General features: G+C 40.8%; 1 protein-coding gene across 37 annotated transcripts in view; it reads left to right on the top strand.

Moving 5' to 3' along the window:
* Window positions 1-20,748, top strand: part of ZBTB20 (zinc finger and BTB domain containing 20) — a 736,649-nt gene extending 715,901 nt beyond the window's left edge. For 35 of the 37 annotated variants that reach the window (XM_016137756.2, XM_036218893.1, XM_016137765.2 and 32 more), the window contains 2 exons: window positions 350-1,954; window positions 12,713-20,748. In XM_016137756.2, the coding sequence (XP_015993242.1) occupies window positions 350-1,954; window positions 12,713-13,134 (2,027 nt within the window). In that variant the 3' untranslated portion in view covers window positions 13,135-20,748. The remainder of the gene's footprint in view (window positions 1-349; window positions 1,955-12,712) is intronic. The other 2 variants (XM_016137771.2, XM_016137793.2) reach the window with 1 other exon arrangement.
* Window positions 20,749-21,237: the final 489 nt, after the last annotated feature.

A 21,237-nucleotide genomic window follows, 5' to 3' on the forward strand; every position in this document is an offset into this window, starting at 1 on the left:
CTTATTTGCTTAAGTTATAAGAATGGCTGGCAGATGACCCATCTGTTTATTAGGCTGCTCTCCTTCAACTGCAACCCCGGCTGAAGCTCTAGGTTATGAATATGAACTCAGTATTCCAAAATAGCTGTGGCACTATTGGGACAAAATTCAAGGCTTTGTCCCCATAGGACATCATACCTACAGCTTGACCCTTGTGCAAAGCCTGTCCACCTCTCCCCCGAGTCCACTTGCATCTGCAAGGGAGGTGCTCCTAGGAGCTATGGACATTACCCACCTGAGACCTAGGTGTTCGCAATGCAGTCAGCTAGCTCTGACCCACGCCCTGTTTTGTGTCTGTCTTGGCGCGCAGGTGACATCAGTTGCAAGGGGATGACCGAGCGCATTCACAGCATCAACCTTCACAATTTCAGCAATTCCGTGCTCGAGACCCTCAACGAGCAGCGCAACCGTGGCCACTTCTGTGACGTGACGGTGCGCATCCACGGGAGCATGCTGCGCGCACACCGCTGTGTGCTGGCAGCTGGCAGCCCCTTCTTCCAGGACAAGCTGCTGCTGGGCTACAGCGACATCGAGATCCCGTCTGTGGTGTCGGTGCAGTCAGTGCAAAAGCTCATAGACTTCATGTACAGCGGTGTGCTGCGCGTCTCGCAGTCGGAAGCCCTGCAGATCCTCACGGCCGCCAGCATCCTTCAGATCAAAACAGTCATCGATGAGTGCACACGCATCGTGTCGCAGAATGTGGGCGATGTGTTCCCGGGGATCCAGGACTCAGGCCAGGACACGCCGCGGGGCACTCCTGAGTCAGGCACATCGGGCCAGAGCAGCGACACGGAGTCGGGGTACCTCCAGAGCCATCCGCAGCACAGCGTGGACAGGATCTACTCGGCACTCTACGCATGCTCCATGCAGAACGGCAGCGGCGAGCGCTCCTTCTACAGCGGTGCGGTGGTCAGCCACCACGAGACTGCGCTCGGCCTGCCCCGCGACCACCACATGGAAGACCCCAGCTGGATCACGCGCATCCATGAGCGCTCGCAGCAGATGGAGCGCTACCTGTCCACCACCCCCGAGACCACGCACTGCCGCAAGCAGCCCCGGCCTGTGCGCATCCAGACCCTGGTGGGCAACATCCACATCAAGCAAGAGATGGAGGACGACTACGACTACTACGGGCAGCAAAGGGTGCAGATCCTGGAGCGCAATGAATCGGAAGAGTGCACGGAAGACACCGACCAGGCCGAGGGCACTGAGAGTGAGCCCAAGGGCGAAAGCTTTGACTCGGGGGTCAGCTCCTCCATAGGCACGGAGCCCGACTCAGTGGAGCAGCAGTTTGGGCCCGGGGCGGCGCGGGACGGCCAGGCTGAACCCGCCCAACCTGAGCAGGCCATGGAAGCCCCTTCAGAGGGCGGCCCACAACCACACCAGTTAGAGACAGGTGCCTCCTCCCCGGAAAGAAGCAACGAGGTGGAGATGGACAACACGGTCATCACTGTCAGCAACAGCTCCGATAAGAGCGTCCTGCAGCAGTCTTCGGTAAACACGTCCATTGGGCAGCCATTGCCAAGTACCCAGCTCTACTTACGCCAGACAGAAACCCTCACCAGCAACTTGAGGATGCCTCTGACCTTGACCAGCAACACACAGGTCATTGGCACAGCCGGCAACACCTACCTGCCGGCCCTCTTCACTACCCAGCCCGCGGGCAGCGGCCCCAAGCCTTTCCTCTTCAGCCTGCCACAGCCCCTAGCAGGCCAGCAGACCCAGTTTGTGACAGTGTCCCAGCCCGGCCTGTCGACCTTTACTGCACAGCTGCCAGCGCCACAGCCCCTGGCCCCATCTGCAGGCCACAGCACAGCCAGTGGGCAGGGCGAAAAAAAGCCTTATGAGTGCACTCTCTGCAACAAGACTTTCACCGCCAAACAGAACTACGTCAAGCACATGTTTGTACACACAGGTGAGTACAGGACCCCTGGAGGCCTGGCAGCAGAAGTGGGTCTTAAGGGGCTGTAGGAATGGAGGGGTGGGATAGCAGGTGGAAGCGAAGGTTTGGAGTCATTGTTCAGATTTTAAGGAGACCCTCTATAAGCCATCCTTTAGAAGCCCCAACTATGCCCCCGTCATAGGAATAAAGCACCCGGCCGCCAAAAGGCAAAATCACAGAAGCCTTTTATGCAGAAGGGCCAAATGGGAAAAAGCCTTATAAAGAATTTGCAGGCATAACGTCACTTAAATACACTGAACTTTGTAATACATTCTTTCATCCTAGATGTTTAGAACTGAAAAAGTCCTTGGAGTTTATATACTCCAATCGCCTCATTTTACACACCATAGTCATCAGAGCAGGGATGAGCGTTTTAGTCTGTATTAAGTTTTATAGGAACCATCAGTTTGAGGAGGCCACAACAAGGCTGATGTAAGCGTAAGCCGAATTTGTGGTCCCTGAAATGAGGAGGAGTGATAGACTCTTATTTTCTATTGCTTATTCTCTATTTTCAACATCTAGAGACCACAGTCTGTACTGGGTACTACCTTTTAAAAGGACAGTAAATTGATTGGAGTACATTTAGAGGAGTATGAATAGGATGATGAAGGATGCAAAGCTGAATCCTGGTTGAACATCCTAGGATGTTCAGACTGCAGAAAAGAAGATTTGGGACATCAGATAAGTCATACCCAAGTATTTGAGCTTCAGGGACAGCAAAATGTAGTAGCTAAGTTAGTGCTTTGGAACAAGATTGCCTGAGTTTGAATTTAGACTTAGTGACTTCTGAACTTTGTCACCATGGGAAATTTACTTAACTTTTCTATACTTCAGTTTTTTGTCTATACAATGGGGATAATAGTGTTAGATCTTTCTTATAGTGCTGTTTTGAAGATTAAATGAATATATGGACAGTTTTTAAAACAATCCCTGGCACATAATAAGCATTATGCAAATGGTAGCTGTCATTAGTATTATTAATATTATTTAAATGGTTTGGAGGAAGGAAACATTAAGCGTTTTGTTTGGGTCCAAAAGATAGAACTGAAGCAATGACTGGAAACTACAAGGAGATCCTTTCAACTAAATTAAAGCAAAATGTTTGTTGGCAGTCAGAGATGCTCTAAGATGGGATAGATAGCCTCCAAAGGACATGAGTTCCTATAATTAGAGGTGTTCAAGGAGAGGATGGATGATCATTTCCTAGGGATGTTATAGAAGGGATTCAATCACCAGGTGAGATGGTGTTTCATCCCTGGATTCTATGATTCTAGAGGTAAGATCTGACCTCACAGCCAGTGCTCTTTCCTAGCTCCTTAATGGGACAGACATAGACGTGAGAACTCCATGGATGCTCTTCCGTATAAGGGACCATGTATGCGATATGATTTCACATAGATTCTCTTGTACCTGCAAATACACCTACCCAATGACGATCACCATATATGAAATTTTTATTATGAGAGTTACTTTTCTTGTAAACTCTTCTGGTTAAATGACAAATAAGTTGCCAGGAGAAAGTTACATACTCGAATTATAAGACATGAAAACAAAGTAGTTCTTCAAAGCAACCTTGTTTCTCAGATCAGCTAGCAGGAATAGTCAAGGGATAGGATATAAAACAGATAAATTTAAACTGGGGACCAGAAGGGAACAGACACCGAAACAAGGTACCCAACATGGAAGTGAACAGCTTCACTAGAACATTACTTAAGATGAACACATTTCCTTCTTTGCAGTTCAGCTTAAGTCAGGACATTATATAAAATTCATGTATGTACTTTTATGCAAATCATTTGTTCTTAAAGATGAGTTTTCATACCTCCAAAAAAACATAGTGAACTTAAGAAGAAAATCAGGTAGTGGTGAGTCACTGTGTTTACTTGGAGTAAATGTGAATGCTCTAATAACCTGAGCTCAATCACAGAAATTTTCCATTTGGTATGAGTATCATCATTATTTGGTAAATCAATCAAATAGGAATTTTTATTTTTAATGTGGCAGTTTATGGTTTGCAGAGTGCTCTCACATAGTGTATTTTCTTTCCTCCTCCAAATAGCTGTCTTATAAACCATCAAATTAAAGATTAAAGGGGAAAAGGAGACCATCTGTGGAACTATCTTCTTAGCCAAAGTTGACTCTGCTGGTCTTGAATCCATAAATGTTTCTGCTTTCTCCTTCTGTGAATCTCTTCAGTAGACCTAGAAGATATTAAAATAAGGCTTTAAATTTTCAACATAAAATTTGCAGTGCATTACTAAAAATTACCTTTTTGGTACATAAACACATTTATCCAATGAATTCACCACAGGATTCTGTGGTTAACCCAAATAACTAGATTCGCCCATAAGGAAACCAGCAAATAGTTTACACATTTATGAATCATAAATACAAAAGCTACAAGTAAAGTCGTTTTATAAATATAGATTACTCTTAATGTATACCCTTTAGATATCTAGTAAACTATCAGGGTCCTCAGCAAATTGTAAAGGGCTTTGTATTGGTGAGTATAACATGGCCACATCTGAGAACAATTAGTAATGTACATCTATCACTCTAGCACCTCATTTAAAAGAAGCAATACTCTTCCCTTTCACTCCAGAATTATTTGGCAGTGTCAGTTTGGAAGGGCCATCTATCAAGACTTTTGTCTGGCTGAAAGAGTCTGTAACATAACAACATGCAAGAACTACTAGTCTAGATTCTCAGAAGCAATACATCCTGATTATATGGATTCACTGTGGCCCACATTTTGGAAAAAAGTTCTCTCCAGTTTCTTCAGAAAACACCAAAAAGTGGGTCTTCCCAAGTTTACAGGAGTCCAGTAAAGGAAATGATAAAAATCCAAAGCTAAAGTCCAAATTTGGTCTAAAAAAGATTCCAGAAAGTACTGGGGATACTAGGAAGAATGGATGGATTCAGTATTCTTACTTGTAGTCTAACCAAAAAGAATCCTACCAATAAAGAGTATAGACAGAACTAAAAGGAAAGAAATTTGGGTTCTTGGCTTCAAAGCTACTTTGTATGGTAACTGGCTTTGCATTTCTGTAGTTCCATGGTTTAATATCAATGGTACTTGCTTTCGACAACTGCAGAAAATCAATTCTAAGATTGGATTCCAAGTAGAATTCCGTGTAGCTTTATGTTAATGATCCACATAGTCATTGAAAGGAAGTGTTTGCGACAAATAAGTAGTCCATTGTATTGATTTTGGAGCTAAGGTCTACCTTAGGGAACCAAGGGAGCCCTAGTTATAGTGTATTCCATGATGGCTATAACACTAAAACTTAGAGTGGGACATGAGTGAAAGACGATTATACTGTAACTAGATTATTTGGGTTGAGTTTGCTTCCTCTAATTGTGGCCTAAAGCAAGTCACTTAATATAACACTCAGCTTCTTTGAGTTTAAAATGGAAATAATAATTTGTCTGCCTTTTGAGTAGCTGTAAAGTTTTGATACATATGAGAGCTTTTCCTAAAAGGTAAAGTGCTACTTAATGTTTTAAAAAATTGTCATTGTTACTTTAAACCCCTTCTCCCGAGAGACATAGAGTTTCTTTGCTCTATACCCAATCGCTGAATAATAAGCTCTCAACATGTTTCCTTCCTCTATGGAATTCAAACACTCCTTGGGTTTCCCTTGAACTTCCTTCATAACATGAACATTTTTTTCTCATTCCTTAAAGATTTTTTTTTTTTTTGTAAAAGAAAATCTCTCACCTAACCACTCTTTCTCCTGCCAAACAAACCACAGTAAGATTTCATCTCTTCTAGGAGCTTCTCAAACTCACTATACTGTAGTTTTATAAAAGTTGTAAGGAATGAAACCAACAGTTAAGAACGTATTTGAATACAAGAGAATTAGAGAAGAAACAAAAATAGCACAAACTATCCTGTCACAGCAAAGCGGGACTTCTCTATGCCTCCTCCCAAGAGGAAAAAACAAGAGTCAAAGGGATGGGAGTGGAAAAGAAAGGAAAGACAGGGGACGTGTAAGGATGAGCTTCCATGTCAGTGTAGATGTGAAAGATAAGCAATAGGGGAAATTCAAAGATAACCTTGGAGTGGTGGTTCTGGAAGTGTGATCCCCATGCCAGCAGCATGCAAATTCTCGGGCCCAGCCCAGTCTCTGAGTCAGAGACTCTGGGAATGGAACCCAGGGACCCGTGTTTTAATAAGCCCTGATTCACACTAGGTCGAGAATCGTGTCCCTAGATGGCCTAGGTGATTAGGAGGAGGATGACATCAGGTGCTTTTGTTACAAAACATTGTTCTCTAAAATTCCATTCATAAGAATCTACGTGTTTGGGGAAAGTAAACTAGAGTTATGTAAAACAGCTGGATGTTTTAGTGGATAAACTATATTATGGAAGCAAACATCTCTCATATGAGAGGTGAGCTAAGTATCTCAAACCACACAGGTACCATGGCAAATGTACCCCTTCTGGCACTTAACGGGACTGACTTATATTATCATTATGTGGATGTCTTTATACCTTCCCATTAGAATATAAACTCTGTGAGGACAGAAACAGTTTTTTATACACTTTATTTATTTACATATACAATACACATAAATATATATCTTATGCTCCAAATATATCCAGCATAATAACTTATACATAATAAACATTCAACAAATATTGATTAATGAATGAATTGAATCCTTCTCTAATGACATCTAATCACTTCCAAAAAGAAGAATGGTCTGTTTCCACAGAGTGGTTTATTTCCTGTATGATATAGCTCCGTAGAAATAATGCAAAAATGGTTTGCACATTTATATATTAAGTACTTTCTCCAAGGATGTGAACATGTTTCAGATACTGCATTTTGTTGGTTCTCACCTTGCTCTATAATCTATATAATAAAATCGCACACATAATAATAAGACTGACCAGAATGCCATTTGGGGTATTTATTTACCTCCAGGCATAGGGCTGTCAAACTTAGCAAACAAAACCAAAGGATGCCCAGTTAAATTTGCATTTTAGATAAACAATAAGTATTTTTTAGTTGAAGTATGTCTCTTGCAATATTTGTGACATACTAAAAAAATTATTCATTATTTATCAGAAATTAAGATTTCACTGGGTGTCATCTATTTTATCTGGCAATGCTATCTAGGTGGAATTTTCTTTTAGGACTGAATCTTAGGACTTTTGCTTTAAAATCTGTAGATGAATATAGGTTACCATATGTAGTTGCTTAAAAAATATTTGTTGGGTAAGTAAGTGAATGAATGTTCAAAAATGTGGGCATGCTTTCCAGGAGAATTTAATTCAAGGGACTTATACATAAATGCATTATTTTCTCAGCAAGACTTGAATTTCTTTTTCTTTCATTCATTTTCTTTTTTTACTTGCTAGAGAATATATTGTATCTTGGTTCTCACTTGCGTTTTCTTCACCAACAAATGGTAGATGTTTGGGCCTTTTTCTGAATCATATTATCAATGGCTCATTCAGTGGTTTTTAGCTCATTAATGTCCTCTGCATATATGGTAATTTTGCTTGTTACTTTGAGAAGCTCAGCTATTTTAGCCGTGAATTTGATATAAATAGGTAAAGCAATAATAGTGACATAACAGTGTCATCAATAGAGTAATAATAGTGAGACCAAGATAATATGATAATTCTCACATAGAGGTTGTGTTATCAATTATATCAAGCCAGTGAAGTAATGAATAAGTTTTGAAGTAAGAAAGCCTTGGTTTTACCACTTACTAACTGAATGATCTTAGGTAAATTTTATAATCAATCTGAGCCTCAGATTTTTCCCATATAAGAGATATAAATCTTAATAGTACTTACTTTACATAATTGTTCTGAGAACCAAAAACTATAATTTATATAAAAGCGCTTAACCATAAATGCTATAAAATTAGCGAACCATTTAGGAACATATATGTTATGTGTTACAGCAGCATCGCACATTTGCACCATAATCCAGAGAGCAGGAAATTGTTAACAGGGGAAAGAGGAAATAATCTGTCAGGGTTGGAGTCATATTCTCAGCTAGTGTCGATTTACTGGATGACCTTCAGGATGTTACCACTCTTCTCTATTGGAGATACTGTCCTCTGGGAATGTTAACATCTCACAACGTTGTAAGAAAAGTAATGTGGATGAACTTCCCTGAGATCTTCAAAATTCTGTTTAACAGCAAAATATTTTAGTTGTCACTGAAACCGCAGATTTTTGTGAATGCAATGTGTCCCAATAAGCAGTCCCCCCTAGAGAGCCTCATAGTCCAAGCTGGCACCAGGACCACACCGTGGAACTGGAGAGGAAGGCTGGCAGGCGGTTACACCACCCGTATCTCAGGTGCGCAGGCCCTTCTCCAACTAGAATTCTCTGGTGGAGAGCAAACTCTGCCGCCAGTGAAAGCTCTGTATGCTTTCCTCTGAGCACTCCCCCATTGTTATCATTGAATCTTTCCCATTTCTGTTCCAATTTTGGTTTTCCCCATTCAGATGACCTGCAATTTCAAGGACCCTTTCTGTTTTCCTTGCCAGCAGCCACCTTCCCCAGACCATACCCCTGTCTTCCTTCTGCCACCTGCTCTCACCACACACTCAGTCTCCTGGTTCCTGACCCCTCACTGCGCTCACCTGCATAGGGTGTTGTGCTAGAGCAGATGGTGGAGAAGAATGGGAAAAACGTGGGAACAGTACTTGAGAAACACCTCCTGGTAACATCAGTCACTGTCTTTTCTGCAGCCCAGAAGAAGCCTGGTTAGAATGAGAAAGGATCAGCAGGGCAAATGGGTTCTTGCTGGGCCCCCAGTACAGCAATCACTCTTCAGAACTGGGGTGGCTTAGCCCATTAGGATATCTTTTACTTAAACTTTGGGCAGACTCTCTACATCTATTAACCTAACAGTATCTTTCTCCCTCTCTCTCTTTTTTTTTTTTCCCACTTGTCAGTCATGGTAGAGTAAGTGTCAGTGCTGGTAGTGAAGGCAGATACTTTTGATGTGTACTCTTTAGAGAGCACACATCAAAAAATGGAGAAAAGTATCTGCCTTCACTACCCTCCCACCCTTGGAATAGCAAAGGACACTGCCTCCCCCCTGATTTCTCCACTTGCTGTCTGGTTTCTTCCTCTCCAGAGCTCAGTGGCTGCTTGCTAAGAAATCTGTTTACGCCGCTTGCTGGCGTTCTATTCATGGTACCACTTCTTTCCATTAGCATGTGTAACTGAGAGTACGCTATACCCTTAACTGTGAATTGCATAGCTGCAATACAATCACTTGCTTTATTGATTATCTGAAACAACTTTTTTTAATCCTGAGTTGGCTTCCCCATGCCATGCAAGTTATATCTCAGTTGGTTTCATTTATCGTAAGTTTCTTCGTGCCGAAGGGAACAGTTGAGTTTTTTTTAAAATGATCACATACTCTATGCTATGTGCTTTATGTCTTTAATTTTCAAAATACCTTCACAAGACAGGTACTTAACTGTATTATTCTCAAGTTACAGATAAGGAAACTGAGGCTTAGAGAGGTTAAGTAACATGCCCAAGTCACTCAGCCAAGGAAATGGAATTCATATCAGACTCCTGCATCTGGATAGGCCCCAAATGGATCATTTTAAAGCAAAGGAGATTATATGAGCTTCTCCCGCACATTATAATTCTAGTGTCTGTTTTGTACTTTGTGTTTTCATACTTTGAGTCTAATGAATCGGACTTGCCATTTGTGGCCATAGGCTCAGACCTGAAAATCCATCCACTACCATCATCTTAACTTTACATCTCTCCACATTGAGAGCAGCAGTCAGCAAACTACGTCAGTTCCATATATAATGCTGAAAGCCCTTTTGGGATTGCTATAAGTAATATGCAGGGAAATAACTGGAAAGAAAAAACATTAACATTTCTACTGAGTGATATTGTTTCAAATCCAAACATATAGAAATGAAAGTTGTGGACACCTGACTGCTCTGAAAATATACCCCATTTAGTAAGATAGTTCCTGCAATGCCTATATTCTACCAACATAGCACCTTAATAATTCTGGAGAGCACTCTCAGTTAAGGACCTCTCAAGTGCTTTGCAAACACTTTTTCTCATTAACTATCATACCATTTCTCTGTGGCAGGGAAGGGAACAAGATACTTTGCCCTGTTTAAAATGTGGGTCTGCTGATGCGTTGAGTCATTTAAGCAGGTTGCCCTCAGGTCATGCACTGACAAGCCAGACTAGAACCCTCAGGGATTAGGGGCTGTGGTGGACAGAAGGCCCCTGCATCTGCAAAGGACCATAACAAGTCCTTGGTCCAGCTCCTCGCTTACAGAAGGGGAAACAAACCCAGAGACACAAAAATAGCTAGAAAGCTCAGGGTCACACAGATAACTAACTGCCAAACCAACACTACATGCATACAAACAACATACAGACCTACAGTATGGAGGGAAAGATGACAACTATGAAGAATCAATTTATCGTCAGGTTAGAAGGGTGTGAAAGTAAAAAGCCTTTATTAGTGACCTTGCCTAGAGGAAAAACACACTAAAGGAAGGTGAAAGTTTCAAACAGCAAGAGTATTTTAACATAAACAAAGTTTCAACTTCTAGCAGCCAAAATACCATCTGGTACTTAAGAAGGCGCACTTCCCGTTAAAGGTGACAGGTGGACATGTTTTAAAAGATAGTTGGCCGGCCTACTAAGCCTCTAGAAAATGTACTAAAGGCACAGGGATGGCAAAGACCAGCTTGAGTTCCAAACGTGTTTACAGATGACAGAAATGTTTCAACTAAAAATAACATGCGTGACTGTCTGTCCTAGGGAATCTCTCATCTTAAAAAATGTACCTATGTAAACACCATGCATAAGCTGAACTCTTCATTTAGGAATGAGGCTTCCCGAAATTCCCTCATTTGAGTCTAAAAGTGAAATGTTTCTCTTCTAATCCTGTGATCCTATACACCATATTGTCCCATCAATGAGAATGAGGGAAAGGAAATCCCATTGAGAGGAGCATGGGACAGGCCAAAATTTTGTGAATAACTAAAGGTAAAAGAGGTCAAAAATCAGTGAAATTAAGAAATATAGAGAGGAATTCCTAAACAAAACAGCCATTTTTTACAATCATGCTCTCAGAACATATCCTTTTATGTTTACGAACACAATGAAAAAGCTTTCTGATGAGATAAAACATCACAGACATAAGGTACTAACACTGAGCCTGGCATGTAAGCAGCACTCAATACGTGGTGAGTGTTTTCATCGCCATTATTACCCTGACACATCTCTTCTGTTTCATAATGGAAATACAGTCCAGGCACATATCTTAATTGGAATGTTCCCCTAGATAGCTTCAAAGGCTTTGAGCTTTAGGCTGAGTTACTGATGCGTACATAGAAGGACCTTCTCTCGGGCTATCAGAAGTGAGGTGAGCAGAATGGAAACACCTTAAGGCCGTTCATTCAACTCACCTGTCAAGCCCAGAGCTGAGAACAGAGCAGCACCACCACCACCACAACAACAACGACAACAAAATCTCTGTTTATCCAAAGAGATGTCACAGGCCTGTGAACATTACTTATAGAAGAACACCTCTTGGGGTCATTCAGTGACAATATATTTACCTTACTATTTTTAACATGCTTAGTCATTTGGTTTCTAAGTCAACAGCAAACCAAAGCAGTAAATTGAGGAGAAAGAAGCGTTTCAGCCAACAGACTGAGAGCAAAGAAGGAGAAAACAATTTTTTAAATTGACCCAAAAGTTCAAAAAAGCGTATGGAACCATTTAATGGGCAGGGGTGAGAGGGAGGATAGTGCTGTAATAGGAATACCATGCAAGTATTCCCACACCACTCTTGGTGGTCTGCAAAGTGATTTCATATGTGGGGGTTTTTTTGTTTGTTTTTTATGTCAACATCAGCACGGTGAGGTATGTAGGACTGTGTACCTCAGGCATTGGAGAGCTGTCAGAGCTGTGCATTGGAGCCTGGATTTGAACAGGATCATTTGATTCTGATCGTCATGTTGTCCACCACCTACTCAACCTCCATGCCAGAAAAGGCCGATCTGCAGCTCAGTGCAGTCAAGACAGAATAACCGATTAACTCTTAAAATTGCATTTTAGAAAGATTTCTCCAAAACAGATAAAATTGAAAGTGTAGCTCTTCAGGATGACTTATTCCCATGTTGGCCAATATTTTCCGGACCTAAAATCAAGGCATGAGTGTAGTTGCTAGATAGAACACCGGAGATGGAGAGTGTCTCCAAAGAGCCAAGCTATGTGACGACCGTCCTTAGTCCCCAAAGATTCTAGAGGACCCCGTGTCTCTGAAGATCTTGCCCCTCTCTTATTACTTTTGTTTGTTTGATGAAGTTAATGGGAGACACATAATGTAGTCCCCTAATAATGACACTGAAAATGACCCCCTTAAAGCAGCCCTCCCTTTTCTCCACAGGATGACCTTTGAAGACTGTTAGTGGGGAATATCTTGTAGCTTTCCAAGAGAGCCATTTTCTGACACAGGGCAACAGAAAACTCTAAACTGTCCAGGCATCATCTTAAAGCAAGGTTTCGCAGAACATGAGAGGCCAGGAAGGACTGGATCTTTCCAATCAAGAGAGACCCATTAACGAATCAGACTTTATTTTTTTTTTAATTTCTTTGTTTTTGTTTTTTGTCGTCTTGTTTTTTTGTCTCTCATTCTCCCTCCCTCGCTGTGTCTCGCTCTGTCCTGCCTGCTGTCTCTTCCCACATCAACAGGTGAGAAGCCCCACCAATGCAGCATCTGTTGGCGCTCCTTCTCCTTAAAGGACTACCTTATCAAGCACATGGTGACACACACAGGAGTGAGGGCGTACCAGTGTAGTATCTGCAACAAGCGCTTCACTCAGAAGAGCTCTCTCAACGTGCACATGCGCCTCCACCGGGGGGAGAAGTCCTACGAGTGCTACATCTGCAAAAAGAAGTTCTCCCACAAGACCCTCCTGGAGCGACACGTGGCCCTGCACAGTGCCAGCAACGGGACCCCTCCCGCGGGGACACCCCCAGGAGCCCGAGCTGGCCCCCCAGGAGTGGTGGCCTGCACGGAGGGGACCACTTACGTCTGCTCCGTCTGTCCAGCAAAGTTTGACCAAATCGAGCAGTTCAACGACCACATGAGGATGCATGTGTCTGATGGATAAGTAGTATCTTTCTCTCTTTCTTATGAACAAAACAACAACAAAAAAAGAAACAAAAAAAAAAGCTATGGCACTAGAATTTAAAAAAATGTTTTGGTTTCGTTTTTAATTTCTGTTTTTGTTTTTGTTTAGTTTCATTTTGTACTACATGAAGAACTGTTTTTTGCCTGCTGGTACATTACATTTCCGGAGGCCTGGGTGAATAGTAGTTTTCCCAGCCTCCCTCGGATGGTGGCCTTAAGGCCTGGTAGTGCTTCAGGAGGTCCACTGGTTGGATCTCTAGCTACTGGCCTCTAAATACAACCCTTCTTTACAAAAAAAAAAAATCTTTAAAAAAAAAAAGTAAAAAAAAAAAAACTTTTTTTTTTCACTTGTGAAGAGCACTACAAAAAATATATAACAAAATCTAAAAGGCCTACTGTCTTTAAGTACACCGCTTGCAGTGTTTCAGTGGACATTTTCACAATTCTGGCCGCTTGGACTTCACAGTATCCAGTTAAAACTGTGGAATATCACTTCTGGTTGAAAAACCAGAGGAAAGGCCCTGCTGTTTTCCACCTACCATGTTGTCTGATTTCATAAAAGGGCTGTGGGGGTGGGAAGGGGCAGTGGGTTTGGTGGTGTGGCAAAGGCAAATGGCAGGCTTCTCCCCGAGATCTGCTTGGGTCCACACACCCTGACCCACCTCCTCCATACCCCACCCCCGTCAGCAGAAGCCAGGAAGATTTGGACAAGCATCAAGCAACAGTGGCTATCGTATTTATTCAGTGTCTTCGCTGAGCCACAGCCTCAGCACAATCAAGAGGGACTTTCATGAAAGGCAGGAATGCAGATAAAACAAAGATATCAGAGGTTTGCACCTACGTTTCTAGGTACAAGAGAGGGATTATTTCCAACAATCTTTGCAAAAAAACAAAAAACAAAAAAAAGTGTCAGGATATATTCTTGTGGAAGAGAAAAAGAAAGAGAAATGGAGGGTGGGGGGGAATAATCAAAAGTTCTTGAGGCTTTTTTAATTGAAAATTTTATAGAGGGGCAAAAGTGACGTTTACCAGATAGAATGCTGATTTTTTTAATATATTTACAACAGTATTTGTGTAAAAAAAAAAACAAAAAAAAAGTGAGATTGTTAAAAGTAATTTTTTTTTTCCATTTTGGTTTTGCATACACTGCCACCAATCCCTTCTCTTTTATTTTATTTCACACGCATATATATATATTTTTTGGTAAGTCAAGACTGTTAAGGTTAGCGATACTGCTTCCAGATAGAAAGAATAAAAGGCAATTAAAGTTATATTTGAAAGAGAGGAAGGATATTTTCTTCATATTTTTTTTAATTTTTCTTAATTTTTATTATTTTAAGTATTGCCTGGGTTGATGAGGGCCTCTGTGGCCAGCCCATCCCTGCTGTAATTTGAACTGCTGCTTTGTATTTTGATATGTAGTTCTTTGACTTTTAGCAAGCTTAGGTTGCTCCACTGAATTTTTTTTTTTTTTTTTTGACTGATCCATTTAGAATTCTATCCTTTTTCATGGGAGGGACTTTATCTTTCAGAAACAGATTTCTTGGTTCTCTAAAAGTTCATTGAGATCTTAAGATTCTAGAATTTCTATTGACTTTACTTTTTTTCTTTGATGAAACACTAGAAGTTTAGAAGTCTTGACAAATGGGTTCTTTCCTTTTGTAGTCAGCCTGGAGGAGGAGTTCACTAAACTCTGCCATTGCTCCTCAACCTTCACAACCACAGAGAGCAGCATTATCAGAAGCCTGTTACAGAGCAGGATGCCTTGATGCCAAAATGACTTTCTTCCTTTCAAATATTACCTTCTGGCTATCTCCACCATGGTTGAGAGGGAGAAATATGATGATCATTCTTTAGAGGATTTATTAACTCTTACTGTTTGAAAAGGTTTTAAAGGAAGTAACAGTTTTCCAGATGCCAACATCCATCATTCAAAGGCCACCAATCCATTGTATCATCCTAGGTGCCACTCTCTCTTCCTAGTTGGGATTTCTCTCCTCGGTCCTAATCAAGGTATTATAATAGAGATTTTTTCATTTTTAGACAGTGTCCTGAAGGGATTCCAATGCAAATGTAAGAATTCTTAAACCTAACAAAAACGTCAAAGGCTATGACCTTGCTGGGCATATTTTAACTCACTTAAGGGGGAAAAGTAAAACTTCAGACAAAACAGAAACACCAAACTGCATTTTAAAAATGAAAAAGAGTATTTCAATTTCATAATTACTTTTCATTTAAATTAATTTCCCTTTCAGCAACTTTCTTTCTAAAACTGTGTGGCAAACGAGAAGTCTTCCAAGGGAAGCAAGTCTGTATAATGACTAAATTGGTTTTACTCATCTATTTTGTATTTTAGACTTTTAGTTAACTTGGATCTTTTCCATGAGATCTTTGTAATGTTCAGTGGGATCAGTGCAACTGGAGTCTCTGGGAGTTTGATTTGGTCCTGTGGTCCTTAATTCAGTAAATATGTTGCTAGAAGTTTTGTTGTAGACTTGGTTGGTGAATTGACTGTTGATTATCGTCCATCTTGATTTCTTAGAGGAGGAGGTCTGCCAAGAACTGGGTGTCTAAAATTGACCTGTTTAGAGAGTTAGTAGAAAACAACGTCAGAAGTAAGCAAAAGTCTATTTTTCTCCTGCTAATTTTGCTTTATGAAACAACAATGTTGTGAGACTCTAATATTTCCACTTACTACCAACAGAGGGAGCATTAGTTAATTAACTATGTTGTGGAGTTGTTTTGATATGAAAACAAGTCATTCACCCCTTGAAATAAAGAAAAAATTGACATTAAGAAAAAAATTTTTAATATAGAGGAAAATGACATGATATTGCTTAGCATATGTTACAAAGAAAGAAGGCCAAAAGCCACTTTAAAATATTTTAATTATTTGACAGCTGATTTAAAATAATGTCCTTATTTTAAAAGCAAAGTAGACAGAATTCATGGTACCTCCGGAAAAGTTTATCTCGAATGCCATTATGGGCCACATTTAACTATCTGCTTTTCAAATCTGAGGGAGACCCATTTGCCTTGATGCTGATTTGCCCTGTAAAAAAACTAAGCAATTGAGTTAAAATCCACCTTTGTTATAGAACATGGAGGGAGAAAAATTCCAGTTGGGCTTGAAAGCCTAATATTTATCCTTTCCCTCTAAAGGAAGTATCTCTTATTTTAAAATGTCAGAGGATCCCTAAAAATTTTTCTGGTGAGGTGATGTTTTCATTATGACAACACGGACCATCCAGGTTTGCATAGCTGTAGACTTTTTCTACATGTCAACGTGTATGTGTGTTCTTCCCAAAAATCCCATACCCTAATGTAGTTGACATATTGTTCTCTGGACAGAAGCAGCAGCTAGATTGGAGTGCAAGATCTGATCTAGACGAGCAGCTAACTTGCTGTGGCGCCATCACCCCGTATTCTGGCCTCTGAAATGGCTGCTTTCCAAATTGACCTACATTTTAGAAAATAAACCATCATACCTATTTCAAAGAGATAGAGATACTTTTAGATTGTCAGTTTTAACTTTTACATTAAATAATTACAAACGTAGGCAATAAGGAAACATATATCTTGCTTCAAGAATAAGAGGATGAGCATGAATCCTGTGTGTGTGTGTGTGTGTGTGTGTTGTTTTTGTTTCAAATCCAACAATCTTCTTGCATTTAGAACTTCATACTAGGATGCTATGAGTGCTAAGAAAGTTTTTTTTCAGTAGCCAAGGGAAAATAGATAAAATGAAAGCAAATGCTCCAGATTTAATATCTCTTAGGATGAGTATGGGATGCATACCAGAACTGGTGTGGAAATGAACAATTTTTTAAGTAATTTATGATTTTAAAACTTGATTGGCTGAAGAAGGGTAAGGGGAAAATGTCAAAGAGGAATATATATCTTAAGTCATGTAGATACTATTTATTAAAAATAAATTTCCTAGCACTAAAAACTTGATAGCATCTCAGCATAGTGGACAATTTCCACCACCCCCCCCCCATTAAATGCCAATATCTGTACAAAAAAAAAAAAAAAACCCAGATGTATAAAATATAGCCCCAAAAAAGAAGGAATTGGAACACGTGGATCTGACACAAATCTACATATGGGAAATGATTGAGAAATAAGCCTGGTCAAAAAAAAATCTGAAATAAAAGTATATTGAATTTTGTTTTTACTATATTTTTTAAATGAGTCATAAACATTAGCTCCTAATAAGAGTTGCATAGACTTTTTCCTCCCTAGAATCCTAATGCTCTGAATCCATTTGTACCGTGAGTGATTCTGGTGGATAATTTCCTGCTTATGTTCCAGCTGCAGTCCATCCTTCTTCCTAGACATCTTGGTGGTCACAGTAGCTCCTGGCCTTAGAAAGAATGGCTTAGATTTGCTTGCTTTAGAAGTCAATAGGAATTTTCTTTTGTATCATCTCAATATTCCGGCTGTGTTTGCTTCATGTAAGTCCTAATGGCTTGACCTACATATACTTCCATCACACAAGCACACCAACAGTATATGGCCAGTGCAGGCCACAAATCAGTGTTTTCCCTCAGCACAGAAGTTCAAAATGAGGTGTGCCCCTTATAAATCCCTCAAGCTCCCCAAGAGAACATAATAAAGGTTCATGTTGCTTCCTGTTGCGCTTAGGAAATGGGCAGTGAGATAGTTCTGGCCAGAATTCACATTAGACATGCCCCCTTTGGAACCTTCCTCTGTTGTTGTAGAAGATGTCATGTAATTAGTTGGGGCTGGGGGTGGGGGATATGCAGCAAAGATCTCAAATAACCCATCTGCCTTTGCTATAGCCAGTGTGCTGCTGTAGGGTGAAAAAAAAAAGTGAAGGTGCAACATAAAAGCAGACACAACCTGAGATGCCCTTGAGATTTAGGAAAACGGGAGGGTGCCCTTTCTGTTGTGGCCTGACTCTTAAAAGAAATCTTCTGAAAGAATTCTTTAATCTAGGAATGAGTTGAAGTCCAGGTAGTGGAAGCCCTGGGGAAGAGAACAAAAGGATTGCAAAATGTATTCAGTACCCAATAATGTGAAACCAAAAACATCCAATCACGCTAGGAAGTTTGGCAAGAGATATTTGGAGAAATCTCTAGGCTTTTCCATGGGTAGGGTCGACAGACTTTCTTTTGAGTGATTTCTGGCTCTGAGAAACCTCTTTACTCACTAGAAAAGAACTTTATTTAAATGGCTAATTTTGTCCCCCAAAAAAAGAAAATCAAAAAAAAGAAAAATAGGACGCTAAAGGCAGAACCACGTGACTCGGTGACAAACAAAAGGAAGGGAGCACTAGAATTTCAAAAGACTCCCTAATTCCATAGAAAAAGCAAGGCAACCCAAGGCCTCTCTGTATGCAGTGCTGTGAAAAGAGTGCTTGAGCTGCCCAAGCCACCGGGCTTCTGAGGCTGGACATGACTTCCCCAGTGGGATGGCGGCAGCCACTTTCTGTCTCTCCGTTTTCGTGAAGGACCGTTTTCTTAGGTGCCCAAGAAATAAGATTACATGGAGCAAACTTTCAGAAGCCATCTCTACCGTGGTGTTCAGGCTGCATGTGGAGGCAAAAAGGGGCACAGAAGAGCCTTTGCTCTAGAGAAAGAATATGTTCCACTCCCAAGAGCTGTCTGTGTAGAGCTGTCTACCATTTTTGATATGGCTTAAACCTCCACAAGAGGAGAATCTGTGGTGACTCTGTTCGTGTAAACATAAACCGTGGAAATTAATAACCCAAAGCATTATTTCTAGCACTAGGTATTAAGATGACTAGCCTGAGCAAAATACTCCAAAGATTTTTCTAATTCTCTGATTATCTTTTTTTTCCTTAGCCACTGCATCCACAGTGGTCAGTGGTGTAAATTAACAGATCTTAGAAAATAGAGTGGAGGACTAGGTTTTGTTTCAATTCCTTTGAGGGCAAAGAGGTAGAAGAAAGGGGCCCCATAGCACAGGTTCTTTTTCAGAACTATGTATTTCACTGAACGAGGGGTAAAAATGCCCTGGATTTGAACAAGGAACATCATCTTTTCACACCACTGACCAAAACACCTGGATTCCAGTGGTTCTTCAGACCCAGCCTGTTGCTCCATAAACTGAATATTTTCAGACTAAAATCTAATCTGAAATGACCTCAGTAAAGGTATTTTCTCAAGAAGCCACTTGGAATAAGAACTATTGCCTTAAATCAGAAAGCCCAGGGGAGAGGACAGAAGATAGAAAAATTGGAAGGATGTGGAGACATGGATATTTCTTGCTTTCTAATGGTTGCATTATCACAAAAAAAGAAAAAAAAAAAAAAGATTAGCCCTATTCATGACTTAAGACTATGGAAACAGTGAGCACCAAACTTGTGGGAACTGGCCGCTCTCAGGAAGTGGCTATTTCCTACCTTATTTCAGTGACACAGATCTGAGCTAGATGTAAAAAGACATCATATTAGCTAAATAGTGAATCCCATAAGACATGATCACAGGCGCCTGTGATGCCAGTTTTAATCATTTCTTAACAAGGAGAACAATCTCAACAAAAAGCTTTTTTATACAGTATGTATGTCTAAACTTTTTTCCCCTCACTTTTAGTGAGTATCTGGTTTATCTGGTGGTTCTTTGTTTAAATGAAGACGCACAACTTTCAAGTCTTCAATGAAGTAGCCTAATCTTCAGATCATAGGGAAAATCTAGCCAGAGTAATGGGAGTCCTGAGTTTTAAAATACCTAATTAGCGTGTAAAACATCCCTCCTATCCCCCTTTCAAATTCGGAGGTTTCCTTGGTTCAAAATGCCTTGATGAGATCCTGATACACCCAAGATAGGGGAAAAAAAAAAAAAAAAACTAACCCCATAATAGACATCTTCTACTGTTGCAAACAGAAGTTTGTTACTGCTCAGCAAAATTATTGCAATTTATATATTCTAGTAATGAAAGGGACTTAACCCATCTAGTATATCACAGCTGCTGTCCAAAATGTTTGTAAATGAGTATACGTTACACAGGTACACATCCAGTGAGAGGTGCTCTCAGTACAGAACTGTTCCACGTCCATATTCCCCAGCAACAAAACAGATTTTGGAACTTCTCGTCAAAGGTCTCACATATCTCCCATATTTGCTCCTGCTCTGTTTACCTTGTTTGGGTGTATCAGTTCTGTCCGCTCTGTGTGATGAGGCTGTAGGGCATTCTGAAGGAGCCCAACCATCAGTAATTTCTATGTACCCTTTTCGTGAGAAACTTGAACATGCTTGTGTGGAATAGAGTGCACTTAACAAATTCTGCACTTCTACTGGATTTAGTGATGTGTTTGTGGATGTGTGTGTGTGTGTGTGTGTGTGTGTGTGTTTTTGTGCTACTTATAGACCGGGAGAGTGTGTGTGTGTGTCTTCAAACGAAGCATGTACAGGCATAGGTCCTGGTGCATAGATACAGTTGTTGCTTCTTCACACCATTGTGCTCAGGACTTGTGACTTCTTTGCCAGGAAGCAGTGACGTGCCCACTCAGTTGCTTTTTGTAGCATTTCAGATTTGAGAGAAAGAAACGCAGCTTGTTGGATCCACAGCAAACCCATAGTGATGAGCTGTTTTCTTCCAGAAAAAAATAAAAAAGAAATACTCAACTAGTGAGCAGACAAGAGGAAGCAAAAGTCTGAGAGACCTTGCCAGGTCTCCTGAGGAGGAAGGGGCATGGAGGCCATGCAGGCAAGACCCATGTAAACTTTGGCCTGAACCATTCCATGGCTTGAAGGCCTCCATGCCTTCCCTCTATGCAACCCTGTGTGTGCGCACAAACACCCATCCCCTTGTAAATTTTACTCCCAAACTTAAGCTTCCTAATCCCGCCTGCATCATAAACTGTGTCTCCTGAAACCATTGTGGCCTTTGCTGAAGTCTTTCCAGGAGTGAGTTGTTTACCATGTCTAGCAAACCAATAGACTCTCGGGGGAATGTGTTTTTGGTAATCTCTAAGGGTTGACCGCTCATGTCCATCTCAAATGTTAAAGTAAGTACTATTCTCAATGAATGGACCTGACTCTCGTAGCTGACTTTGAAAGGTGACCTGGAAACAGTCTGATTCCGTTTTCTCTCT

Source organism: Rousettus aegyptiacus, unplaced genomic scaffold, assembly GCF_014176215.1.
Source record: "Rousettus aegyptiacus isolate mRouAeg1 unplaced genomic scaffold, mRouAeg1.p scaffold_m13_p_4, whole genome shotgun sequence".
Classification (NCBI taxonomy): Eukaryota; Metazoa; Chordata; class Mammalia; order Chiroptera; family Pteropodidae; genus Rousettus; species Rousettus aegyptiacus.